Source organism: Ahaetulla prasina, chromosome 9, assembly GCF_028640845.1.
Source record: "Ahaetulla prasina isolate Xishuangbanna chromosome 9, ASM2864084v1, whole genome shotgun sequence".
Lineage (NCBI taxonomy): Eukaryota > Metazoa > Chordata > Lepidosauria > Squamata > Colubridae > Ahaetulla > Ahaetulla prasina.
Genome location: NC_080547.1, coordinates 5,746,120 through 5,773,733, shown reverse-complemented (window position 1 = coordinate 5,773,733; position 27,614 = coordinate 5,746,120). Strand labels below are relative to the sequence as shown.

Sequence of the window (27,614 nt, the reverse complement as noted above, 5' to 3'; positions counted from 1 at the left end):
ACAGTTTTTTCTCTGGAGTAAAGGCATCTACAGTCTCTCTCTCCCTCTCCCTCTCCCTCCCCTCTCTCTCTCTCTGTCTGTCTGTCTGTCTGTCTGTCTCTCTCTCTCTCTCTCTCTCTCTCTCTGTTTCTGTCTATCTCTGAGAGAGGGAGTGGGAGGGAGGAAGGAGAGAGAGAAGACAGAGAGAAAAGAGAGAGGAGAGAGAGAGTTGGAAGGAGGGAAGGAAAGAGAGGGGGAGGAATGGAGAGAGGGGGTGGGAGGGAGAGAGAAGAGAGAGACAGGGAAGAAGGGAGGGAGGGAGAGGGAAAGAGAGAGAAGAAAGAGAGGGAGGGAGAGAAGGAGAGAGAAGAGAGAGGGAAGGAGAAAGAGAGAGGAGAAAAGAGACAGAAGAAAGAGAGAGAGGGAGGGAGAGAGAAGAGAGAGACGGGGAAGGATGGAGAGAGAAGGAGGGAGAGAGATAGAGAAGAGGGGGGAAGAAGGGAGGGAGAAGAAAGAGAGGGAGGGAGGGAGAGAAGGAGAGAGAGAAGGGAGAGACAGGGAAGGAGAGAGAGAGGGAGGGAGGGAGGAAGGGGAGAGAGAAGAGAGAGGGAAGGAGAAAGAGAGAGGAGAAAAGAGACAGAAGAAAGAGAGAGAGGGAGGGAGAGAGAAGAGAGACGGGAAGGATGAGAGAGAAGGAGGGAGAGAGATAGAGAAGAGGGGGGAAGAAGGGAGGGAGAAGAAAGAGAGGGAGGGAGGGAGAGAAGGAGAGAGAGAAGGGATAGACAGGGAAGGAGAGAGAGAACGAGAGAGAGAGAGAGAGAATGTCAGCCACAACTACATGTGCAGAATATGTTTTTTAAAAAGAGCATGGCTTTGCTTGCACAGATATTAACAGGTGCACACCTCCCAGTTGCCTCTGCTCTGGAGATCCATCTGCTTTTACGGAAACTTTACCAGGTGACATCTCTGCTAGAGATCAGAAGAGACAACCTGGAGAGCTACCAACTCATTCAGCGATTCCACCGACCGAACCCTTCCAAATATATATATATATATATATATATAAAACAACAGAGTTGGAAGGGACCTTGGAGGCCTTCTAGTCCAACCCCCTGCCCAGGTAGGAAACCCTACACCATCTCAGACAGATGGTTATCCAACATTTTCTTAAAAATTTCCAGTGTTGGAGCATTCACAACTTCTGCAGGCAAGTTGTTCCACTTATTAATTGTTCTAACTGTCAGGAAATTTCTGCTTAGTTCTAAGTTGCTTCTTTCTTTGATCAGTTTCCACCCATTGCTTCTTGTTCTACCCTCAGGTGCTTTGGAGAACAGCCCGACTCCCTCTTCTTTGTGGCAGCCCCTGAGATATTGGAACACAGCTATCATGTCTCCCCTAGTCCTTCTTTTTGTTAAACTAGACATGCCCAGTTCCTGCAACCGTTCTTCATATGTTTTATCCTCCAGTCCCCTAATCCTCTTTGTTGCTCTTCTCTGCACTCTTTCTAGAGTCTCAACATCTTTTTTACATCGTGGGAACCAAAACTGGATACAATATTCCAAGTGTGGCCTTACCAAGGCATTATAAAGTGGCACAAACACTTCACGTGATCTTGATTCTATGTGTCCTGACTACCCACCACAAACCTAAGCTAAGTCGGACTTGGGCCCACAACAGAGAAGAAGCAAAAGACGTCATGGGCAGAGTCACACACAACACGTTAGCCTAAGCTAAAACGGAGCTGGAAAGGTTGTGGTTCGGGTTTCTGTGGAAATCCAAGCCGCAGCCTTTCAGCAAAGGAAGCATTTTCAACGGCGGAGGCGTGTAAGTCATTTCTTTTTTTTCTTTTTTTTTTTTTTTTGGGGTGACTGGTGACCCGTTTGCTTGTGTTGGATTTGAGCGCCTGGGCAAGCCATCCAAAGAAGGTAAGTATGTTAATCAAGTCCAGTCCTGGACCATCAGCCTTGGCCCTGCCAGCGGGGGCTGCGATGGATTCAAACTTAATCGCAAACATCTGGAGGGCCAAGAAGACTAAAAGCTTAAGTCTTGGCATTTGGGAACGGCAGAACCGACTCAGCAGAGATTACAGATTTATTTATTTATTTATTTATTTATTTATTTATTTTTATTTATTTATTTATTTATTTGTTTGTTTGTTTGTTTGTTTATTTATTTATTTATTTGAATTTTTATACCGCCCTATCTCCCGAAGGACTCAGGGCGGTGTACAGCCAACTAAAAACATAAGAATAATACAAATAAAAACAACAATTAAAAAACTTATTAATTAGGCCGAAATTAAAATATCACTAAAATAGTATAAAACCCCATTAAAACTAAATTTAAAACGAAAAACCCTAGGCTAGCCCTGCGCAAATAAATAGATGTGTCTTAAGCTCGCGGCGGAAGGTTCGGAGGTCGGGAAGTTGGCGCAGCCCTGGGGGAAGCTCGTTCCAGAGGGTGGGAGCCCCCACAGAGAAGGCCCTTGCTCTGGGTGTCGCCAGTCGGCACTGCCTGGCGGACGGCACCCTAAGGAGTCCCTCTCTGTGAGAGCGTACGGGTCGGTGGGAGGCAATCGGTGGCAGTAGACGGTCCCGTAAGTAACCCGGCCCTATGCCATGGAGCGCTTTAAAGATAGTAACCAAAACCTTGAAGCGCACCCGAAAGGCCACAGGTAGCCAGTGCAGTCTGCGCAGGATTGGTGTAACATGGGAGCCACGAGGGGCTCCCTCTATCACCCGCGTAGCTGCATTCTGAACCAACTGCAGCCTCCGGATGCCCTTCAAGGGGAGCCCCATGTAGAGAGCGTTGCAGTAATCCAAGCGAGATGTCACACAGAGTTGGAAGGGACCTTGGAGGTCATCTAGTCCAACCCCCCTCCCTGCCCAAGCAGGAGACCCTACACTATTTCTGGCAGATGACAGGCCAGTCAATGTTTTTTTTACTACCAGTTCGTGGTAGTAATCACCAGGGCGTGGCTTGGTGGGCGTTCTGTGGCTTGGTGGGCGTGGCTTGGTGGCGCAGCAGGGGAAGGATACTGCAAACTCCCCGCTCCCTCACTACTCCAGGGGAAGGGTACTGCAAATTCTCCATTCCCACCCCATTCTGGGACCAGCCAGAGGTGGTATTTGCCGGTTCTCTGACCTGCTCAAAATTTCCACTATCAGTTCTCCGAACTAATCAAAATTTCTGCTATTGGCTCTCCAAACTGCTCAAAATTTCTGCTACCAGTTCTCCAGAACCTATCAGAACCTGCTGGATTTTACCCCTGCCATGAAGTGTCCCGCCCCCCCAAACCCCTCATACAGGATCCAGAGAAAAGTCAAAACAGAAATGCTTTTTGGAGCAAATTTCACTCGTCCTCCTCCCCAAAAAAAAGAAAGAAAGAAAGAAAGCTGCCAAGAGATCCATTAGATCTGTAAGATAAGGAGGCTCCAGGCAAGAGGTCAAAGAAGAGAGAGAAAACAAAACCTCGTATTGATTTCCCTTTCAGCTTCCTGGGAAATTGGAGAAGGAGAAATCGCCCACCAAGTCCAGCTGAGTGGCAGGAACAAAATGAAAAAGCTGCTTCTCGTGAGGGGAGGGCAGTGGCAGAAATTAGATCTCAAAACTCGGGTTGCTGTAATGGATGAAGGACAACCCGCTCCCCCCCACCCCAATTTTTCTGTCTAACCCCCTTCCAAAAGGACCAAGCTGCAGAAGTTCTTCCCACAAGCAAGAAAAAGGAGACAGGAAGGGGGAAGGAGTAACAAATTTAGCACTTAATAGATATGCCATGCCATAAAAATACATTTTCTTTTCACTTATAGCTCAATTTCATCTGAATTAAGCCGGTTTGGTGTTACGGTGAAGACGCAGGTTTAGAAACCAGGAGACCGTGAGTTCTAGTCCTCCCTTCGGCATGGAAGCTGGCTGGGTGACTTCGGGCTAGTCACCAGGAGGCTGTGAGTTCTAGTCCAGCCTTAGGCATGAAATCGGGTGAGTGCAGTAGTGGGATTCAGCCGGTTCAGGCTTGTTCGGGCGAACCGGTAGTTAAATTGTTGGCTGGCCCCGCCCCTTCCCACCCCTCCCCTTCCAGGATTCCCCATGCGCCTCATTTTGGCTCCCAGGTAAGTGCAGGGAGGCCTCCTAGGCCCAAAAAGGGCATGGGGAGATGCAGTGCGGCCCCCTGCACCCCATTTTCACTCCTAGGAGGCTACAGGGAGGCCTAATAGGCCCAAAACGGTGTGTGGTGGGATGCTGCATTTTCCGCGTGCCCCATTTTTGCTCCCAGGGGGGTACAGGAGTCCGAGTGCTGCCTGTCACATTCTCTGGCCATGCCTACCATGGCCATGCCCACCCATTAGGGTAGAGAACCGGTTGTTAAATGATTTGAATCCCACCATTGGGTGAGTGATTTGGGGGCAACCATCAGGACATGGTGAGTTCTAGTTCTGCCTTGGGCAAGAAAGCTATCTGGATGACTTTGAGTCAATCATCAGGAGACTGTGAGTTCTAGTCCCACTTTGGGCATGAAAGCCAGTTGGGTGACTTTCGGCTTACTCCTTTCTCAGCCCAGCCCACCTCACAGGAATAGAATAGAATAGAATAGAATAGAATAGAATAGAATAGAATAGAATAGAATAGAATAGAATAGAATAGAATAGAATAGAATAGAATAGAATTCTTTATTGGCCAAGTGTGATTGGACACACAAGGAATTTGTCTTTGGTGCATAGGCTCCCAGTGTACATAAAAGAAAATATATGTTTGTCAAGAATTCTAAGGTACAACACTTAATGATAGTCTTAGGGTTCAAGTAAGCAATCAGGAAACAATCAATATCAATATAAATCATAAGGATACAAACCACAAAGTTAAAGTCATATGTGGAAGGAAATGGGTGATGGGAACGATGAGAAGATTAATAGTAGTGCAGATTTAGTCAATAGTTTGACAGTGTTGAGGGAATTATTTGTTTAGCAGAGTGATGGCGTTCGGGAAAAAAACTGTTCTTGTGTCTAGTTGTTCTGGTGTGCAGTGCTCTATAGCGTCGTTTTGAGGGTAGGAATTGAAACAATTTATGTCCAGAATGTGAGGGGTCTGTAAATATTTTCACAGCCTTCTTTTTGACTAGTTTCAAGGCTTCGCTAAGTGGGTTACATTCCCAAATATCAGAATGGTATCATGCACCAAACCAACCGCATCACGGTTATATTCGCCTAATCCACTAAATCATCGTATTCTTCTGGATTTGTACACTATTTTGGCCCTGACAAATCAAACTGGAGGTGCAACCAATCACTAAGCAAATAAACCCACAACCAAACCTGATCAGATTTAGCATGTTATCCAAATGCTGCTGCTGCTCTTTAACAGGCTCAATTGAGTGTGTTGTATGAACACAGCCAAGGTTCTTTTCCAGTTGGAAGAGACATTAAGACTGGGGCTTGTTTCTTTAGCTGCATAATTCAATAAAAGTGTTTCTACTGCCTTGTTTGACGCAGGATTATTTTCCCGGCTCCAAGTCCAATTCCCCTGAGCTCCATCCTAGGAATTCATACTGTTGCTTTCATTTACATGTTCTGAAACTGTCTACCGAACTGCTGCATCAGAGGACCAAATCAATGCCCAGTCCAGGGGTAGGATTCTATTGGTTCAGACCGGTTCGGGCGAACTGGTAGCTCTGACGGTCAGCTGGGAGCAAACCAGGGGTGAAATGCTCCCGGTTCAGACCGGATCGCCTGATCCGGTAACGATGGCGGTGGGTGGTTCGGAGAACCGGTAGCAAAAATCCCTGTCCCCCCCACATGCCCAACTGAGCCGCGTGATCATCAGAGTTTTTTGGGTTTTTTTACTTTTAAAAGTAAAAAAAAAAGCCTCTGATGATCAGCTGAAGAGGTTGTAGAAAAAATGCTTTTAAAAGTAAAAAAAAAAAAGTTGGCCATGCCCACCCAGTCACATTACCACCACCACTACCACCAAGCCACACCCACAGAACCAGAAGTAACAAATTTTACATTTCACCACTGGAGCGAACCGGTTCGTCCCGACGATCAGATGGGCCCACCTTCCCGCCCGCGTTTTTTTCCTACCTTTACCTTCTCAGCTGATTCGTGCAGCAGAGTAGATTGCCGCTCCTCAGCTGTGTTTCTCCTCCGAAGAAACACGGAAGCGAAGATTTCTTCAAAATTACGCACATGCGTGCAGCACGCATCCGGCGCGCATGCACACATAGCGTGTGCAACATGCAAAGCGCGTGATCACCGAACCGGTTGTTAAACCAAGAGGATCCCACCGCTGGCCCAGTCGATTGGCCAACGAGCCCCTCAAAACAATGAGCAAGCAAAAGACCAAGAAACAGGATACTTGAAATTGTGGGGGTACTCATGTCAAGAAGAACAGCCCTGATCCTTCTCCCACCCACCCACCCCCCAAAAAATCCTGACCTTTATCAGCCACCTTCTGCAAATTTGACTTGATCTGAGCTGGTTAGCGATGATGTGAATTGTGGGTCCCGCATCTGGAAGGCCTCAGATGGGGAAGACAATCCTACAAGGGACGCATTGCTTATTGATGAATCACATTATATATATATATATATATATATTTATCCTATCCTTTCCAAAATATCCTGGCTTCTCTTTTCCATCAGAGCTATGGCGGCTTTCCAACAGCAGTCAAAGATATCTCAATGTTTTGTCTGAAAAGGGCCTCCGGGCTTCCATCATAAGCCAAACCAAGAGGCACCAAGCACAGTTTCTCACACCGCACACACCCTTTGTACAATCGGATTTGAGTGGCTCCCAAAAAGCAGGCAAAGTCCATTTGACTCATTATTGGGGGATACTCTCCAAAGGGGGACAGGAAACAGGGGAGGCAGACAAAATCAGTCCCTGCCAACTTCCTCCCCGTTCCTAACAATGTAATCTCTCGTTGCACTGATTTGGCTCCTCGCCCCAGAAAATTTTTACCTGCCAGTTAACATTGTTTACCTTGCTGGAAACTCATGCGAATTGTGAGTCTGAATAGATTAAAAGTTGAGGGCAGCGCCAGACGTAATTTTTTGCCTAATTATACTCCTGCCAGGAGATATCATTTGATTAAAGATGTGACAAAAGAATTAGACCAAGTCTTCCTGTATGGCCTCCCCCTAAAGTTGAAGACAACCTTGTTTGTGGGATGAGGAAGACATGGCGAAGACAACAGCAGCCTATATACTGGAGTCCCTTTTTATGGGCTATGGCAGTGGTGAGATTCAAATAATTTAACAACCGGTTCCGCGCCCTAATGACCAGCTGGGTAGGCGTGGCTTGGTGGTCATTTGACCGTGTTGACGTGGCCAATTAAACGTCACTCACATCGATGATCGGTTCACCTTAGCTGTTACAATATAATAAGGGTTAACCAGAGAGGCAGTTTCTGTAAGCAGGACGATAAAGATTAGGCTAGAAACAACACCAGAATGTTTCAGTTCCTTACAGGATTAGCCCTGTAAAGTGGGAAAAAACAAAATAAGATTTCTTCCAACAACGGTTCTCCGAACTGCTTAGAAAGTTAACAACCGGTTCTCCCGAATAGGTGCGAACTGGCTGAATCCCACCACTGGGCTATGGTTGTGGCAGTCCCATGCTATTCAGAAGCACAATAGTCAATGTATTCTGTACATGAGCCCAAGCAGCTCTACTACAAAGGTTGTGTGTTTTCCACAACTGCCAATATTGTTATTGTAGGCTATAGTGTCTGTGTCTTTGTCTCTCTTTCTCTTAGTTTAATTCTCTTTTGCAAATGTCCATCTTTCTTTCATATACTCTACAGTAGTGGCCAAAATTGTGGAAACCTTTTGAAAAGTGTGTTTTCTAAAACTAGCTAATAACACCACTTTTTTTGGAGTAGTACCATAAAATTATATATCAATGGAAAGATAATTTTACTAAGAATCTCATGCAATAACTTTTTTGAAGGATTTGCTATTAGAGTAGCAGTTACAGTATAAAGAAGAAAAGTGAAACACATAGAAAAGAGGAGATATACAAAAATTATCACCACGTCAGTGAATATTTAGTTGGGTAACCTTTAGCATGAATTATGGCCTTACAACTTCCCATGGAGTGGGATGTTCTGCAGCTGTTATAATGTTAAACCAAGATTGATTGAATGATTGCTTCCATTAACTGGGTTTTATTGCTGGCTCACTTCTAACTAACAAGTTTCTTTAGTTGGCTCCATAGATTTTCAATTGGGTGAAGGTCTGAGCTATTCCCAGGCCATTTCAGCAGAGAAATATGATTATCTTGAAACTCAAAAAAAAAAGTGGTGTTATTAGCTATCAAACCTCAAAAATACACTTTTCCCAAAATGTTTCCACAATTTTGGCCACTACTGTACATTTCATGGAGCCTGAAAAATAGACATTCCATTACTACCTAATAAGCCCATCAGAGAAACCTAAATCAAGGCTAACACTGCTCTTGTCACCATCTTGGATTTTTTAGCCACTCAGCTAAATTTCACAAGCACTTATCTTCTAATTCTACTGATTGGTTTACGGCAACCTGGGAACATTACCCACCTTCAATCTTCCAACCTATGAGCACCTTCCACAATACAAAAGAGGTAACTTACTTTCTAAAGACTTAAGGAGCCCAAATCCCTATCCTGACCAAATGAAGGGCTGTCACATGATGTCATAGGAAGGTGAGGTGAGCTTGAGAGGGAGAGGTTTGGAAAAGATTGGGTTATTAAGAGGGAGAATGGGATGAAAATGGGATGCATGTTTTGGCTGATTGCGTAAAAGACAGCTAAGAACAAACTTTGACGCAAGTTAAAACATGGAGCTTATTGAATGTACAGGAAGCAAAACATGATTATTGTGATCATGTATTGGAAACATGAATAGAATCCTGGAAAGGAAAAGCATTACATAATCAGTTTCTATAAAAGATCTAGAGAGGGGGGGGGGAGATAAAACCCAGCTATTGCTAGAACATAGAAAAAGAAACTGAAGGCTTGATTTTGGCTGCACAACAGCAATCTAATTTAAATTAATACGATCAAGGCCAAGGGGAGGGGAATCATCAAATGACTCAAAATGCAGATTGTGCAAAGAAACAGAAGAAAGAAGCAGATCATACACTCAGCTCATGCAAGAAGATCACACAAACTGGTTATAAACAACGACATAACACAGGTGCCATATGGAAAAACACCATATGAAACAGAATTGCTACTCAACACGGAAGCTCGGATATTGCAATGGAGTTTGGACAGAACAAATGTGCTACCTTTACTATTTATGCATAGTAAATGGGGTGGGGGGGACATAGTGAAAACTGAAAAAATCAAGATGCCCTAAGGCAGAGGTGTCAAACTCGCGGCCCATAGCCCATATGCTTCCCATGCTGTCCCCGGCCCCACCTGGTTTAGCGAAGGGGGGGCAAAGTCCCAATACGTCACATGATGCCGCCATGACATCGCGAGTTTAATACCCCTGCCCTATGGAAATAAAATCAGGAAACTAGGTGAAGATCATTGCAGATACCTTCCAAGCTGAATTATCTGAAGTATACTGAAGTCAAGAAGGTTAGAAGTGAAGTCATGAGAGTTAAGGAGATCTTAAAGATAAACTCAGTGAAGGAAAAACTATCAAGACCATTAAGAACTGGGCAATTTCAGTTGTTAGAATAGTGGACTGGAATAGTGTAAGACTAAAAGGTTTGGATAGGAAGACGAGAAAAATAGTAACAATATTTCACGATAGGGGAAATTAATGCATTGGCTGTTAAGTTTGCCCTGGGGATGACTGTGAGTAGATGAGAGTCGTGGTGAGGCAGTGGTTAGAGTGCAGTACTGCAGGCTACTTCTGCTGACTGCCGGCTGCCTGCAATTTGGCAGTTCAAATCTCACCAAGCGCAAGGTGGACTCAGCCTTCCATCCTTCCTAGGTGGGTAAAATGAGGACCCAGATTGTTGGACGCAATATGTTGACTCTGTAAACCACTTAGAGATGGCTGTAAAAGCACACTGTGAAGCGGTATATAAATCTAAATGCTATTGCTAGTGGCAACAGGGCACCTGAGTCATGGTGGCGCAGTGGTTAGAATGCAGTACTGCAGGCTCCTTCTGCTGACTGCCGCTTGCCTATAATTTGCCAGTTCAAATCTCACCAGGCTCAAGGTTGACTCAGCCTTCCGTCCTTCTGAGGTGGGTAAAATGAGGAGCCAGATTGTTGGGGGCAAGAGGCTGACTCTGTAAACTGCTTAGAGAGGACTGTAAAAGCACTATGAAGCAGTATATAAGTCTAAGTGCTATTGCTATATTATGTTGTCTTCTTTTGAGCAATCTGTGAAAGAGAAGAGAAGACTGTCAGTGCAGATGGTAGAAGGATCGGGATTGCTCATGTGTTAGTATTTACCGCAATATACTGCAATTCACAGGAAAAGTCAGTTAACTCACACCTATCTATTCCTCTGAGGAGAAACACATAGTTCATCCATTTCGTAATGCGAAAGACATTTGATCAGTTCCCACAAAGGATCAACACGAGATTACGTTTGGTTCTTGTAGGCTTAAATTCAGCCGTTGCGTTGGAAAAGCCACAAAATAAACTCCTGGGGCATCACTGGACATACAACAGAAGTTTCCTTTGCAAAATATCTCTGGACGTACATTCTTACATGACAGGATATTACTAAAATTTTAAAAAGTGGAGGGGGGAAGAGCCACTATGGACGTATAACACATAGGTAAGAGAAGGCAGGAAAGAACAGCTGTGGCGCCCCAAGAAAATAAAGGCTCCGTGCAACGAAGGAGGCCATCAGTCACAATTCAGTCTGACTGAGTGTTCGGTGACTACAATAAGCACAATTTAAACCCCCCAACCAGGGGTGGGCTTCAAAAAGTTTAGCAATCGGTTCTCTGCCTGGTTGCTGGATGGGCATGGCCATGGTGGGTGTGGCCTAGTCATCCTCCTGCACCATGGCGGGGTGGGGGTGTTTTTGCCCTCCCTGGGCTCTGGAGGCTTTCTTCGAGCCTTCAGGAGGGCGAAAACATCCTCCCCAGGCTCTGGAGGCCCTATGGAGCAGGGGTCTCCAACCTTAGTCCCTTTAAGACTTGTGGACTTTAACTCCCAGAGTTCCTCAGCCAGCTTTGCTGGCTGAGGGACTCTGGGAGTTGAAGTCCACAAGTCTTAAAGGAACCAAGGTTGGAGACCCCTGCTCTGGAGGCTGAAAATGGGCCCATTTCCGGCCTTCCTGAACTATCGGTAGGCCTGTTTTTCACCCTCCCCGAGCCTCCACACTTGCCCTGCACTTACCTGCATCCAAAACGTATCACATGGGGACTCTTGGGACGGGAGGGGCAGGGTGGGCAGGGCCAGCCAGGAGTGGGATTTGGGGGTTCTCCGAACTGCACAGAATCTTAGCTAGAGGTTTCTCCCGAACCCCTGCAAACCCCCTGCCCCCAACTCAGATACAGGACACCTCCTTCAAAGGGATGCCCATTCTAACAGGTTTTCCAACCGAATTACACCAACTCTTGATTTACGAGAGCACCGTTGAATAGATTTTGGATGCAAGAAGACAAAATCTGGACGCCCCTTTCTCTCCTACGAGTCTGATAAGCCAAGGTTTACTTTATGGAAAGAAATTGATATGGGGGAATCCATATCAGAAAGAGTGCAGAGAAGAGCAAGAAAGATTATTAGGGGACTGGAGGCTAAAACATATGAAGAACGGTTGCAGGAACTCGGTATGTCTAGTTTAACGAAAAGAAGGACTAGGGGAGACATGATAGCAGTATTCCAATATCTCAGAGGTTGCCACAAAGAAGAGGGAGTCAAGCCATTCTCCAAAGCACCAGAAGGCAGGACAAGAAGCAATGGGTGGAAACTAAGCAAGGAGAGAAGCAACCTAGAACTAAGGAGAAATTTCCTGACAGTTAGAACAATTAATCAGTGGAACAACTTGCCTGCAGAAGTTGTAAATGCTCCAACACTGGACATTTTTAAGAAAATGTTGGATAGCCATTTGTCTGAAATGGTGTAGGGTTTCCTGCCTGGGCAGGGGGTTGGACTAGAAGACCTCCAAGGTCCCTTCCAACTCTGATATTATTATTATTATTATATTGACCAGACAATCTCAATAGACTCAATTAGTGCTATGACGTCTAGAAATTGGACTAATTAACGACAACATGGTTTCCCAGCAGAACAGCCCCTTGACAATATCGTATGATGGTCTGATTCACCCAACACGGTAAAGTCAACAGGTGGGTTGTTATTACACAATGAATGATAAACTCCAAACTGATGTTTGCTTAGCTGAAAGGCCTGGGCCCAGGGGTGAAATGTAAAATTTGTTACTACTGGTTCTGTGGGCATGGTTTGGTGGGGGGGCGAATAATGTGATTGGGTGGGTGTGGCCAACTTTTTTTTTTTTTACTTTTAAAAGCATTTTTTCTACAACCTCTTCAGCCGAAGAGGTTGTAAAAAAAATGCTTTTAAAAGCCTCTCATGATCAGGCAACCAGAGGAGCCCTTTAAAAGCATTTTTTCTACAGCCTCTTCAGCCAAAGAGGTTGTAGAAAAAAAGCTTTTAAAGGGTTCTGATGATCCCAGCTGAGCAGCGTGATCATCAAAGGCTTTTTTAAAAATTGCTTTTAAAAGCATTTTTTCGGCCAAATAAAAAAATGCTTTTAAAAGTAAAAAAAAAAAAAACAACCTCTGATGATCATGCGGCTCAGCTGGGCATGGGGAGCAGGGATTTTTGCTACCAGTTCTCAAAACCACTTTCCACCATCGCTACCGGATCGGGTGATCTGGTCCGAACCGGGAGCATTTCATCCCTGCCTGGGTCCCTTCCGACTATTGAGGTACCTAACCATGATAACAAAAAAGAAAAAAGAAAAAAAAATGACAACAGATGAAAACTAGATAATGTGGAGGTGCACTCTCACAAACACATTTATATACACATGTCAAATAAAATGTAATTTCAATAGGGTTTAACCAGAAGTGACCAACCTTGGCGACTTTAATACTTTTATTTATTTATTTATTTATTTATTTATTTATTTATTTATTTATTTAATTTTGTCATAACAATATACACAAGCATAACACAAAAGATTATATAATATATAAACATATATATGAGGAGAAACAAGGTAGTATAAGCATATATATATATAGGGGAAGAAACAATAGGACAGGAACGGTAGGCACGTTTGTGCTCTTATGCACGCCCCTTAGAGTCCTCTTAGGAATGTGGTGAGGTCAACAGTGGATAGATTTTGAATAAAGCTTTTGGGGTTATGAGAAGAGACCACAGAGTCAGGTAATGCATTCCAAGCATAGATAATTCTGTTACAGAAATCGTGTTTTCTGCAATCTAAACTGGAGCGGTTGACATTAAGTTTAAATATGTTGGTAGCTCTTGTGTTATTGTAGTTGAAACTGAAGTAGTCATTGGCAGGAAGGACATTACAACGGATGATTCTATGAGCTAAACCCAGGTCCTGTCAAAGGCGATGAAGTTCCAAGTTTTCTAGACCCAGGATATCAAGTCTGGTGGCATAAGGTATTTTATTGGTTACGGAGGAGTGGAGAACTCTTCTCGTAAAATACCTTTGGACACACTCAACTGTATTGATATCAGATATATGGTATGGGTTCCAGACAGGCGAGCAGTAATCAAGAATTGGCCTAGCAAATGTTTTATATGCTCTGGTCAGTAGCGTGGTGTTTTTGGAAAAGAAGCTACGTAGAATTAAGCTACGTAGAATTAAGAATACTTAATTAAGAATACTACGTAGAATACTTGTGGACCTCAACTCCCAGAAATCCCCAGCCAATATATTGAAGTCCACAAGTCTTACAGTTGCCAAAGTTGGATACCCCTTGTTTTAAAGGGAAAAAATAATAGCCTATGTCTAGATTAGGAGGCCTCCTATCCACCCCACTTGGATTGGACTTCATTGTGTGCAATGGCCCCAAAGTCAAAGTCTGCCTCTCAATTTTAATTCAGTCGGAGAAATCATGTCTCTTTTAGCGATGAAAAGTTGGAGATCCACTTACATAAAGCTCCATGACCTGCAAATTAACTGCCTCTACTTTCTAATCTTGGATCTGGCAACCTGCACTCCCCGAATGACAAACTACCCAATGTTCAGATACCTTAAACTAATTAAAGAAGCATTTCCGGATTTGCAGGCGCATGCTGGGTTTTTGGCAAGCTCACACTGTTAAAACTATGACTCCTGGCCAAAGCTGGAGAGAGAAAAAAACAGCGGGGAAGAAAGCCCATTGTCTGATGCATGGCTTAGCAGGGGTCTGCTGCTTCCCCTCACCAAAAATCAATAGAAGCTATCAAAAGAAAAACAATGCCGAATAATTCCGAACAGCCCTGTCTGGAAAAGGCTCGGGCCAAGAGCAATTAGAAGCAAAGACGGGGCGAAGCACCACCACCAGATCCTGACACACAGAAATAATTTGGCTTCAATCCTCAACTCACTCATGATGAAGCTACCCCCTTCCTCGCCTTCCTCAGTGGCAACATTACTCTGGAGTGGAAGTTCTTTCAGCTGTAGGAGAGAGAGAGAGAGAGAGAGAAGACAGAAGAAGGGAGGGAGGGAGAGGGGGGAGGGAAGGAGGGGGAGAGAGAGAGAGAGAGAGAAAGATAGGGAAGGAGAGAGAGAGGAAGGAGAGAGGGGGAGAGAGAGGGAGAGAGAGAGACAAAACAGGGAGGGAGGGAGGGGAAGAGAGAAAAGGGGAAGGAGGAGAGAGGAAGGAGAGAGAGGAGAGAGAGAGGGAGAGAGGAGAGGAGGGAGGAATGCGAGAGAGGAGGAGGCAGGAAGGAGGGAGGAAGGAGGAGATAGAGAAAGAGAGGGGAAGAAGGTAGAGAGGGAGAGAGAGGAGAGAGAGAGAGAGAGAAGACAGAGGAAGGAGGAGAGAGGGGAAGAGAGAAAAGGGGAAGGAGGAGAGAGGAAGGAGAGAGGGAGAGAGAAGAGAGGGGAGAGAGAGAGGGAGAGGGGAGGAATGAGAGAGGAGGAGGCAGGAAGGAGAGGGGAGGAAGGAGGAGATAGAGAAAGAGAGGGGAAGAAGGTAGAGGGGAGGAGAGAGGAGGAGAGAGAAGAGAGAGAGAGAAGACAGAGGAAGGGAGGGAGGAGAGGTGGGAGAGAAGGAGGAGAGAGAGAGAAAGAGAGGAAGGAGAGAGAGGAAGGAAAGGGGAGAGAGGAGAGAGAGAGAAAAACAGGGAGGAGGGAGGGAAGAGAGAAAAGGGGAAGGAGGAGAGAGGAAGGAGAGAGGGGAGAGAAGAGGGGAGAGAGGAGAGGAGGAATGCGAGAGAGGAGGAGGCAGGGAAGGAGAGGGGGAGGGAAGGAGGGAGATAGAGAAAAGAGAGGGGGAAGAAGGTAGAGAGGGGACGAGAGAGGAGGAGAGAGAAGAGAGAGAGAGAAGACAGAGGAAGGGAGGGAGAGGGGAGAGAAGGAGGAGAGAGAGAAAGAGAGGAAGGAGAGAGAGAGGAGAGGGGGAGAGAGGAGAGAGAGAGAGAAAAACAGGGAGGGAGGGAGGGAAGAGAGAAAAGGGGAAGGAGGAGAGAGGAAGGAGAGAGGGAGAGGAGAGGGGAGAGAGGAGAGGAGGAATGCGAGAGGAGGAGGCAGGAAGGAGAGGGGAGGAAGGAGGAGATAGAGAAAGAGAGGGGAAGAAGGGAGAGAGGGGAAGAGAGAGGAGGAGAGAGAAGAGAGAGAGAGAAGACAGAGGAAGGGAGGGAGAGGGTGGGAGAGAAGGAGGGGGAGAGAGAGAGAAAGAGAGGGAAGGAGAGAGAGAGGAAGGAGAGGGGGGGAGAGAGGGAGAGAGAGTGAGAAAAAACAGGGAGGGAGGGAGGGGAAGAGAGAAAAGGGGGGAAGGAGGAGAGGGGAGGAGAGAGCGGGAGAGAGAAGAGAGGGGAGAGAGGGAGAGGGAGGAGAGAGGGAAGGCGAGAGGGGGAGGCAGGGAAGGAGAGGGAGAGGAAGGAGGAGAGAGAAAGAGGGGAAGAAGGTAGAGAGGGAGGAGAGAGAGAGAGAGAGAGAGAGAGAGAGAGAAAAACAGGAGGAGGGAGGGAGGGAGGGAGGGAGAAGGGGAGGGAGGAAGGGAGGGGGAGGGAGGGGGAGGGAAAGGGAGAGAGAAAAGAGGGGGAAGGAGGGAGAGAGGGAAGGAGAGAGAGGGCAGAGAGAGAAGAGAAAGAGAGAAGGGGGGAGAGAGGGATGGGGGAGAGAGAGAGCACCTTTGATGCTCCCACAGCTTGGTTGTTTGCTTGCAGTCATTTCGTTAAATCTCCAGTCATGTCGATTTTATGGGCGATGCTTATCTCCATTTCTTGACCGAGGAAACTAGCATTGTCTGAAGACAATTTCCATGGTCATGTGGCCAGCATGACTATACATCACGGCACGCGGAATGCTGTAATGTTCCCACTGAAGTGGTACCTATTGATCTACTCACATTTGCTTGCTTTCAAACTGGTAGGTGGGCAGGAGCTGGGGGGGAAAGTAACAGGAGCTCACCCCATCAAGCGGCGCTTGGGTTTCAAACATGGGCTGTCAGCTTTCCAGCTGGCAAGTTTAGCATCTTGAACCACTGAACCATCAAGCCCTTCAACCTTTTATTACCCAGCTAGGTAACAGCATCAGTGTTTTCATGATGTTACCCAGAAGGGTACTGTAATGAAACGTGAAACTTAATGAAATCAAGAGGTGTTACCAAGTTGACACCAAGCTTGCAAAGATACACCAAGTATAATCTGATTCCTCTCTGGTCAGAATTTTCTTCCTCCTCCGATATTTCACTGTTGGCTAATTTTAAAACCTGAAACAAACTTTGCAATGATCTCCTCTCCTCTTCTTTTATTTTTAACAAGATGTTCTTTATTGGACGTATCTGTTGCACCAGTTCAGCTTGCTCCTTCTTTAATTGGTTTGCAGAGTTATGGATATTGTTTGAAGCTGGAGTTGTAAACTTCCTTGAATAATTCAAGGAAGTTTACAACAATTCTACTTCAGCTTCAGTCGCAATATTACAAGAGCAAAAAATAGATTCAAGCTTAATGTCAACCACTTCAAACTTGATTGCAGAAAATGTGACTTCTGCAACAGCGTTGTTAATGCTTGGAACTCATTACCTGACTCCATAGTCTCTACTCAAAATCCCAAAATCTTCAACCAAAAACTGTCCTCACCCCATTCCTAAGAGGACTATAAGGGGCATGCATAAGAGCACAAAAGTGCCTACCGTTCCTGTCCTATTGTTCCCTTTATTATATCAAATTAATATAGCTGATGCATATTCTTTACTTATATATATATATATGTTCTTCATGATATGTTTTTTTACTTACGACAATGTTTGTGTATACTGTTGTGACAAAATGAAATAAAATAAAAATAAATAAAAAATTTAACGCAAATGGAAGTATGTCAATATTCCAAATGCATTAAGGGTGAGTAGCATTAACTCTGAGCTGTATAATTGTGAGACATCCTCTTTGACAGAGGGACTCATTGATTTATTTTTGCAATTGGCCTGAGTGCTCATGACCCCTGCTTCCTTCTGCTGCCCCATCCCAAGATCCTAACATAAGATGGTCAGTAAGCTAGCTGCTTATTCTGCAACAGGAAAAAAAACAAAAAACATATGGTTTCACTTATATAGTTTCCCGAAGGCCAGCCAGTAACAGGTTCCCATGGCAGCCGAAACAAAAAATGGATTAGAAAGAATGTATATACAATATACATGCATCGATCCAGGATATCTGGGAATAAATCAATATGTAACAGCAATTCTGAATCACAATATACGTCTCTCAAAATAAGATCTTTGCGGGTCTTGTGGAAAAACAAACAACCACACTGCCATCCAAGTGTGGAGCCACCACAGGTGAGAAGCTGCTCTTTACTCTCCAATTGTGAAAAAGATTTTAAATATAAGAGCCTCTTCTGAAGGTATCCAAAAATGGTGTTTTACATCCATCTACCTCAGGGTGAAAGAAACCATAGATAGATACCCCAATTTCTATTTAGATGGGAGACAAGTAGCAATAGCAACAGCACTTAAGACTTATATACCACTTCACAATGGTATATAAGTCTTATAGCCTTTTCTAAGCGGTTTACAGAGTCAGCATCTTGCCCCCAACAATCTGGGTCCTCATTTTACCCACCTCAGAAGGATGGAAGGCTGAGTCAACCTTGAGCCAGTCAGGATCGAACTGCTGGCAGTGTGCAGAGGGAGGGAGAGAGGGAGGGAGGGAGGGAGGAAGGAAGGAAGGAAGGAAGGAAGGAAGGAAGGAAGGAAGGAAGGAAGGAAGGACAATAGCAATAGCACTTAGACTTATATACCACTTCATAATTCTTTACAGCCCTCTCTAAGGAATTTACAGAGTCAGCCTCTTGCCCCCAACAATCTGGGTCCTCATTTTACCCACCTCGGAAGGATGGAAGGCTGAGTCAACCTTGATCCGGTCAGGATCGAACTCCTGACAGTGAGCTGAATTAGCCTGCAATACTATATTCTAACCACTGTGCCACCACAGCTCCTGTAGGAAATCCCAGGGCTGCAGAATAGGATGAGATATCAAACAAAGTAGCGAGAATATGGACAGAATGGTTTCTGGAGCAATTTTCAATTCCTGTACTAGCAGTGGTCATATCTTTGTGCATGCGGACACTTCCCTGCTTCTACCCCCCACACCGACACCCCCCCCCCCAGATGTCAGTAGTGGCTGCCCTGTGGATGTTGCCGTTTTCAGGTCCTGAGAAAGCATTAAAATGTGGGAGAAAAAATGTGTTTAAGAATGTACATTGTGAGATGCAGATCTGTGTGGATATGAGGGACAAGTTGGGTTAAGTTTTAAACGAAAGCCGAAGGCAACTGGAAGAAAAGGAACAGAACGATCCTACAACCGAATAGATGAATAAGTGGCTGCAAAAATGTCTTTAATTCATCTTCCCTTTGGTTTGATGAGCCAATACAGAAATTCCCAGCAGGGCTGGGATTGAGACCTATCAAATCACAGCACCTGTCTTTTGCCACTCTTGCAATCCAGACTCTTGGGTCCTACGAGGTCTCCCAGTATTTAGTCTGCCATGTCCACCAATTAGCTCCTTGGATCCTTTCACCAAAGTCCTGCATAAACCATCAGCAGATGGCTTGGCTGCTGAGGTGTAGTAGTTGCTCTAAAGCCATACTAGCTGGGGTGGGGGTGGGGGTTTCTGGGAGATGGAGTCCACATGGCTTAAAAAGTTGCTAAAGTTGAGAAGCGCTGTGCCAAAGCTACATGGAAAGAAAGGAGAGCTGGATCAAGTCAAGGAAATGGCTGAGCAGTTCAGAGAACCAGTAGCAGAAATTTTGATTGGTTTGGAGAACCAACAAATGCCACCTCTGGCCGGGGAGCCAGAGTTGGGAGGGAATGCGGATTTTGTAGTATCCTTCCTCTGGAGTGGGGTGGGAATGGAGATTTTGCAGTATCTTTCCCCTGGAGTGGGGTGGGAATGGAGATTTTGCAATATCCTTCCCCCCCAGGAATGGGGAGGGAATGGAGATTTTGCAGTATCCTTCCCCTGGGGTAGGGCGAGAATGGAGATTTTGCAGTATCCTTCCCCTGGAGTAGGGCGAGAATGGAGATTTTGCAGTATCCTTCCCCTGCCACGCCCACCAAGCCACATAACCAGTAGTAAAAAAAAGTCGGATTTCACCACTGGTAGAAGGCTTAAGTCACTTCTGCAGGAAGAGACGGTTCCATGAAAAATGGAGCTGACAACATGGCAAAGAATGAACAGGTAGTGAGTAGACTGCCTTTTCAAAAGTCTCTGGACAAAGACAGGAGAGGAAATAACCCACAAGGGCTCCGGATAATTGTTTTGAATTTTTTTTAAAAAAGAACATAATAAGATTTTAAAAATTGGACACTAGAGGGAACTAAAGTTTTCAATTAAAGGAGAAGTCATAAATGTGGATAACAGCTATAGAATGGCGCAAAATATTCAAAACACTGGAACTACTGAAAGACCCTTTGGAAAAATAGAGTCAAAGATTACTATTAACAACATCAATAGCGATATCTGGCTCTATGGATAGACTGTGCCGCTCTAAAAGATGTTATGGAAGAGGAATACATTTTACGTTACAAGACGAAGACTGAGTCGAAGGTGGATTTACAAATGACAAGCTACAAGAATGACATGGAGTGGGGAAGTGTTACACTGAGTGTTAAAAGAAACTGGTTGGTGCTTTAATAATTAAGAGGGAAATATAAACAATACATCAAGAAAGGTGTCTGGAGAATTTCACCTTGTTGCCCTTACAAATGAGACTTTTTACAAGTTTTGAAGAATCTTGTGAGAACAAATAAAGAAGAAATGGGAAAAAAATAAGTTCTACACAGCTGCTGGGTGTTTGCAGGGGTTTGGGATATCTGTGCAATTCGGAGAACCCCCAAAATCCACTCCTGGCTGGCCCCACCCACCCCGCCCCTCCCAGGAGTCCCCACATAGCCAGTTTTGGATGCAGGTAAGTGCAGGGCACTCGGGGAGGCTCGGGGAGGGTGAAAAATGGGCCTATGGCAAATTCAGGAAGGCCCAAAACAGGCTCATTTCGGGCCTCCAGAGAGCCTCCGGAGCCTGGGGAGACCATTTTCACCCTCCAGGAGGCTCAAGGAAAGCCTCCAGAGCCCGGGGAGGGCAAAAACATCCCCCACCCCCCGTGGTGCAGGAGACTGACTAGGCCACACCCACCATGGCCACGCCCACCCAGCAATCAGGCAGAGAACCCCTTGCTAAAATGTTTGAACCCCGCTCCTGGTTCTCCGACATTATTTGGATGGACTAAAAGTTAAGACGGTTAGAAGGAATATAAAGCTGGTTTATTTGATCGTTTTATTTATACCTCAAAATGCTTGTTGACCAAACATTAAAAAAAAAATAGTACAGTCTTCAGACAGCAGCAAGTTAGACATATGTTGTCATTTAAGAGGAGGGGAACTTTGGAAGTCAAGTTTTTCTTCGCTATATATTTTTTTCTTTCTATTTTTTTTCTTTTTACTGTCTCGGTTTTGCTATCTGTATAAATATGTTTTTTAGTGTTGTCATTACAATTTTTGATAAAAATTACTTTTTTAAAAAAAAAGAAGGTGGCCTAAGTCTCAGATCATAAAACCTTACATTTTTTAATAAAACGGGTGAGTCAGAAGGAGGGCTGCCAGACTCCTGCGGATTTTTCAATTAGCCTGGGTCACCTTAGATCAACTGAGGCACTGAGGCAGTTTGCATTCCGGAGATGCTCGGAGTGACTCTGAGTGACCACAGGTTGGGCTGTTCCCATGACTGAGATTTTCTGCAACTCAGCAATCTGAGGGGCAGTTTGTCCCAAACGTTCTTTTTTCCAAGAGGACTTTCTGGTTTTTCTTTCGAAGACGTTTCGCTTCTCATCCAAGAAGCTTCTTCAGCTCTGACAGGATGGTGGGGAATGGAGGGATTTCTATTCAATGACTCTCTCCAAGGATACAAAATGTCCAGCTGTCTGCAAGGAATATAAATCCTTCCGTTTCCCAAAGGCCATCACTCTGCTAAACAAATAATTCCCTCTACACTGTCAAACTAGTTACTAAGTTACTAGTTACTACTACTAATCTCCTTCCACTTATGACTGTATGACTGTAACTTTGTTGCTTGTATCCTTGCGGTTTATATTGATATTGATATTGTTTCCTGATTGCTTATTTGTAACCTATGACTATCATTAAGTGTTGTACCTTATGATTCTTGACGAATATATCTTTTCTTTTATGTATACTGAGAGCATATGCACCAAGAAAAATTCCTTGTGTGTCCAATCACACTTGGCCAATAAAAAAATTCTATTCTATTCTATTCTATTCTATTCTATTCTATTCTATTCTATTCTAAGCCTGCATTATTATTAATCTTCTCATCGTTCTTATCACTCATCTCCTCTTACTTATGACTGTATGACTGTAACCTTGTTGCTTGTATCCTTAAGATTTATACTGACTGTTTCCTAATATGATCTGATTGCTTATTTGTTCCCTATGACTATCACTAAGTGTTGTACCTTAGAATTCTTGATGAACGTATCTTTTCTTTTATGTACACTGAGAGCCTATGCACCAAGACAAATTCCTTGTGTGTCCAATCACACTTGGCCAATAAAGAATTCTATGATTCTCTGGGGCCAACCAGAGGTGGTATTTGCCGGGACTCTGAACTACTCAAAGTTTCCACTACCAGTTCTCCAGAACCTGTCAGAACCTGCTGAATAGCATCCCTGGGTTGATCCTGGGAGCTTCTGTATCTCGTGAACTTCAGATAGCAAACAGGATCAAGCTAGTAAATCCAAGGGAACGCTCTACTGCTTTTTGTAGCGGTGAGATTTGGTTGGGGCATGGAACTATCAATCTCTTACAAGACCTGGTCCCATGCCCAACCCATCCTAATATATACACAAAGGCTGCACAAGCAATGTGTTTGGTCTACTCTTCAACCCTAGACAAAATGGAGAAGAGTGAGTTGCTCAGTGATCAAACCAGATGGAAACAGGCATTTAGAAGATCTAAGAGACCAATAGCAACTGGACAATTCCCAACTATGTCAAGTCCCAACATAGTTGAATAAGACCAAGGAGGCAAGAATTCAACAGATTTCTGTATGACGCCTTTAATCCTCGTCTGGGGAAAATATGGAGGCTTGGAAACTATCTTAGGAATTTTCCAACCTCACTTACAGTGAATCCATTAGGGCAAGTGTCTTTGTGTACTTTAAGATCTTTCTTCCAGATCTTTCTTCATTTGGACCGAGTTCCATTTATGAGATGAATTGTGAAATGACTCCTCTGCTACCTCTGAACTATTGATATCTATATTCTCTTCCATTCCTTTCTCTGCCCCCTCCCCACAATCTCTTATAGCCACTGGCTGAGACATCATCAACGGTATTACCAAGGCACTGTAGATGGTCCATAGCAGGGGTCTCCAACCTTGGTCCCTTTAAGACTTGTGGATTTCAACTTCCAGAGTCCCTCAGCCAGCAAAGCTAGCTGAGGAACTCTGAAAGTTGAAGTCCACAAGTCTTAAAAGGACCAAGGTTGGAGACCCCTGGTCCATAAGGTAAGATTTGGGTCAGAGGAAGAAAATGACTGTTCACATCAAAAAAACTGGAGCCAATTCTAGCCTGACACAGCAGAGGTGGGCAAAGGTGGGCTTCAAAAATTTTAGCAAGGGGTTCTCTGCCCGGTTGCTGGGTCGGGGTGGCCATGGTGGGCGTGGCCTAGTCGGCCTCCTGCACCATGGTGTGGGGGGCATGTTTTTACCCTGCCCGGGCTCCGGAGGCTTTCCTCGAGCCTCTGGTAGGGCGAAAACAGCCTCCACAGGCTCCAGAGGCCTTCTAGAGGCCAGAAACGGGTCCGTTCTCAAACTTCCACTAGGCCCATTTTTCGCCCACCCTGAGGCTCTGTGAGCTCCCTGCACTTACCTGCATCCAAAACGGGCGGCATGAGGACTCCTGGGAGAGGAGGAGAGGGGTGGGTGGGGCCAAACTGCACAGAATCTTAGCTAGAGGTTCTCCCGAACCCCTGCAAACCCCCAGCAGCCCACCCCTGGAGGTGTGGGGGGGGATGAAACAGAGAGAACATCATAAAAGGTGTGTTATGCCTCAAAATGATCAGCCTCAATAATGGCTGGCAATTTAAAAAAAAATATATGAACAGGGGCTTCATGCAGGAACAAATTAGATGTATGGATGAGCGATCAAGGGAAAATGAAATAAGATTTGGTTTGACTGGATTTTTCAAGCACCTTCTGCCAATTAGTAGCCTGCAAGAAATTCAAGACTTCCATCCCAACGGTCGTCATGCAGCATCGGCAATAATTAGCATTTGTCCAATTATATCTCCAAAAGGGACCAGAAATCTCCATCTATCTTTGTGGGCAGGAAAGGTTCATCCCTATTCTAACATAAAAGGAAGAGGGGCAAATGGTTAGGTACATTTATCTCCATATATGGTCAAACAGAATAGTAGTCAGTGAAATTTATGCCCCACTAAATTTGTTAAGACTTTGAAGCGCACTCAAGCTTTTCCTTGGTTTTGAAGATTAACTTGATTAATCTGGAGTACGGTTTAGCGGCTTCAAATGTTTACCAAATGTCTTGAAAGATTTTAGGATTGAAAGCTGATATGAAGCTCAGTGGTTATCCACATCCAAATACACACACACACATCCAAATCCTCACAATAGATATCAACATTCTCAGGGTAAGTATGAAAAGGTGCCTGTTCTGTCCTCCCTCGCCTCCGTCTGAGCAATGGCTTAATTAGCCGGCACTATCAGCCCTGGCAGCAAAAGAGCGAGCGTCTGCCAAGTGGCTCTGTTATCTCCCTCGACGCTGATAAGTCAAACAGTACTTCAGCTCTTAGTTCAGCAGTTAATTTGCCTGCTACGAAGAGGCACAGCAGCTCTGGCTGCCTTTATATCCTGTGGGGTGTGGCTCCATGACTCAGCGCTTCCTAGGCCTGCCCTACCCCTGCTTCTGTTGTTCCCTCCTCTCCTGCCTATGAAACCTAGGGTCCAACCAAGCCTGATTGCCATCAGCTGGGTCTGAAGGCATGGCCTTGGGTGGGGGAAGAGTCAGGGGATGGAGGCCTCATTATCTCTTCCACCTGGCCTGCTTCTGGCTCCTGGAGCTGAGCCAGGGAAGCCGGTGCTCCTGAGGTAAGTCCTGACGGCCCTTCCCCCTCACTTTCCAAATCACTTTCTGGCAGGAGGCCCGGCTCGGGGGGCGCAGACACAACAGTGCCATTCAGGGGTGAAATGCTACCCGATCGGACTGGATCGCGCGATCCGTAATGATTGTGGCCAGTAGTTCAACGATCCGGTAGCAAAGGCGGAGCAAAGCTCCGCCCACCCGCCCAGGCATCATTACTTCCTCGTTTTAACCAAGAAGTAATGTTTTTTTTACCTTAGAAGGTTTTGCGCATGTGCAGGTCTGCGCACACATATGACGCACCCGAGCGCCAGTGAAGTCAGCACTTGCGCATGGCGCGTGCACTTCCGAGCCAGTAAGGAAGGTAAACAGATCTCTGGGAGTTGAAGTCCACAAGTCTTAAAGTGACCAAGGTTGGAGATCCCTGGATTAAAGGGTTGTAAAAAGGGAGGGTATTTTTTATGGAGAGGAGACCACTCCTGGGAACTATTGGAAGAGTTCCCACTATTCTGGAAGGATTTCTGGGACTGGTGGACCAGCACATCCGGAGCACGTCAGGCAAGAGGACGGTCAATTACTTCGGGTCATCGAGAACTTCCGGCTCGAAGCGTATTTAAAATAAGGGAAAGAAAGAGTTTCCTTACCAAACTCACTGGCGCACAAGTGCTCCAGGATGGCCTCCGATTTCATTTCATTGTCGCAAGGAGGACACACAGCAGTGCCTGTCAAGAGAAGGGGGACACATCAAGCAAGGGAAAGTAACAACAGCATGAAAGAAGAAGAACAAAGACCCGTATAGGCAGATATACTACATTTCATTGCTAATACAGGGGATACGGTGGCTCAGTGGCTAAGCTTGTCGATCGAAAGGTTGGCAGTTCAGCGGTTCGAGTCCCTAGTGCCGCGTCATGGGGTGAGCTCCCGTGACTTGTCCCAGCTTCTGCCAACCTAGCAGTTCGAAAGCACGTAAAAAAAATGCAAGTAGAAAAATAGGGACCACCTTTGCTGGGAAGGAAACAGCGTTCCATGCGCCTTTGGCGCTGAGTCATGTCAGCCACATGACCACGGAGGTGTCTTCGGACAGCACTGGCTCTTCGGCTTTGAAACGGAGATGAGCACCGCCCCCTAGAGTCAGGAATGACTAGCGAGGGGAGCCTTTACCTTTAACTGCCAATAAGCCATGCTCATTCGTTTCACAAGAGGGGCCCCCCGCAGCTCCTATCGGTGTCCTTCTTCTGGGCAGGTGCAATGAGAGCATTGTGTTTAAACCAGAGTTTGTTATTTTGTACTTCAGTTTAGAACAGAATAGAATAACAGATTTGGAAGGGACCTTGGAGGTCTTCTAGTCCAACCCCTCTGCCCAGGCAGGAAACCTGCCTCTGGTGGCTCAGACTGCTAAGACAGTCTGTTATTAACACAGCTGCTTGCAATTACTGCAGGTTCAAGCCCCACCAGGCCCAAGGTTGACTCAGCCTTCCATCCTTTATAAGGTAGGTAAAATGAGGACCCAGATTGTTGGGGGCAATAAGTTGACTTTGTATATAAATATACAAATAGGATGAAGACTATTGCTAACATAGTGTAAGCCGCCCTGAGTCTTCGGAGAAGGGCGGGATATAAATGCAAATAAACAAAAAGCTGACTGCAAAAGATTACCCAACGTGGAATTCTTTCGGGCTCGCGGGGAAACCTGGAAAAGCCACATCCACAGCCGAGATCTTTGTTCTGTTGAACTTCAGCTACAAAACCCAGATGCCGGCCACCTCCCTTCTCTCCTTTGGCGCACTTTGCCAAGATCAGCAACAAGATTCCAAAAGCTAAATCGGGTTTTGTTTTGTTTTGTTTTGTTTTCATCTGCCTCCTGACACTGGAATAGTTTTCCCTCTCCACAACTCACTCCCCCGTTCGTGTTTGGCTTTCATCTCTGTTCCGTCCTCCTAAGCTGTTTACATAGCACCTGAAGTCAGCCATAAGAAATGTAGTGGGAAGCTATGAGGTTTGCTAGGTAAGGAGTTCCAAAGAAAACATCCCTTCCTAGTTGGAAACTTAGCATTCAAGCTGCAGCGAGTGGAGTGGAGAATGGAGTCTGATATCTGAATCCTTCTTTGTGCGTGTTTGCAGGTGACTAGGGTGGGTGGGTGGATGGGTGGGTGAGTGGATGGATGGGTGGGTGGGTGGATAAATGGGTGAATAGATGGGTGGGTGGATGGATGGATAGGTGGGTGGGTGGGTGGATGGATGGATGGGTAGGTGGGTGGGTGGATAGATGGGTGGGTGAGCGGGTGGGTAGGTGGATGAGTAGGTGGATGGGTGGATGGATAGATGGATGTGTGGGGTGGGTGGATGGGTGGGTGGGTAGGTGAGTGGATGAGTAGGTGGATGGGTGGGTGGATAGATGGATGGGTGAATGGGTAGGTAGATGGCTGAGTGGGTGGGTGGGTGGGTGGGTAGGTGGTGGGTGGATGGGTGGATGGATAGATGGATGGGTGGGGGTGGGGTGGAAAGATGGATGGTGGGTGGGCAGGTGAGTGGATAGATGGGTGGGTGGGTGGTAGGTGGATGAGCAGGTGGGTGGGTGGGTGGATGGATAGATGGAAGGGTGGGGTGGAAAGATGGATGGGTGGGTGGGTAGGTGGATGAGTAGGTGGGTGGGTGGGTAGGGAGGGAGGGAGGGTGAATAGATGGGTGGATAGATGGATGGGTGAATGGGTGGTAGGTGGCTGAGTGGGTGGGTGGGTGGGTAGGTGAGTGGATAGATGGGTGGGTGGGTGGGTGGGTGGATGGGTGGATGGATAGATGGATGGATAGGTGGGTGGGTGGGTAGGTGGATGAGTGGGTGGGTGGGTGGGTGGATAAATGGGTGGGTGGATGGGTGGGTGGATGGATGGATGGATGGGTGGGTGGGTGGGTGGAT

General features: G+C 45.8%; 1 protein-coding gene across 1 annotated transcript in view; it reads right to left on the bottom strand.

The window, feature by feature from the left end:
• Positions 1-27,614, bottom strand: part of SFRP1 (secreted frizzled related protein 1) — a 60,257-nt gene that overhangs the window by 18,250 nt on the left and 14,393 nt on the right. The window contains exon 2 of the mRNA XM_058194152.1: positions 25,345-25,422. Within this exon, the coding sequence (XP_058050135.1) occupies positions 25,345-25,422 (78 nt within the window). The remainder of the gene's footprint in view (positions 1-25,344; positions 25,423-27,614) is intronic.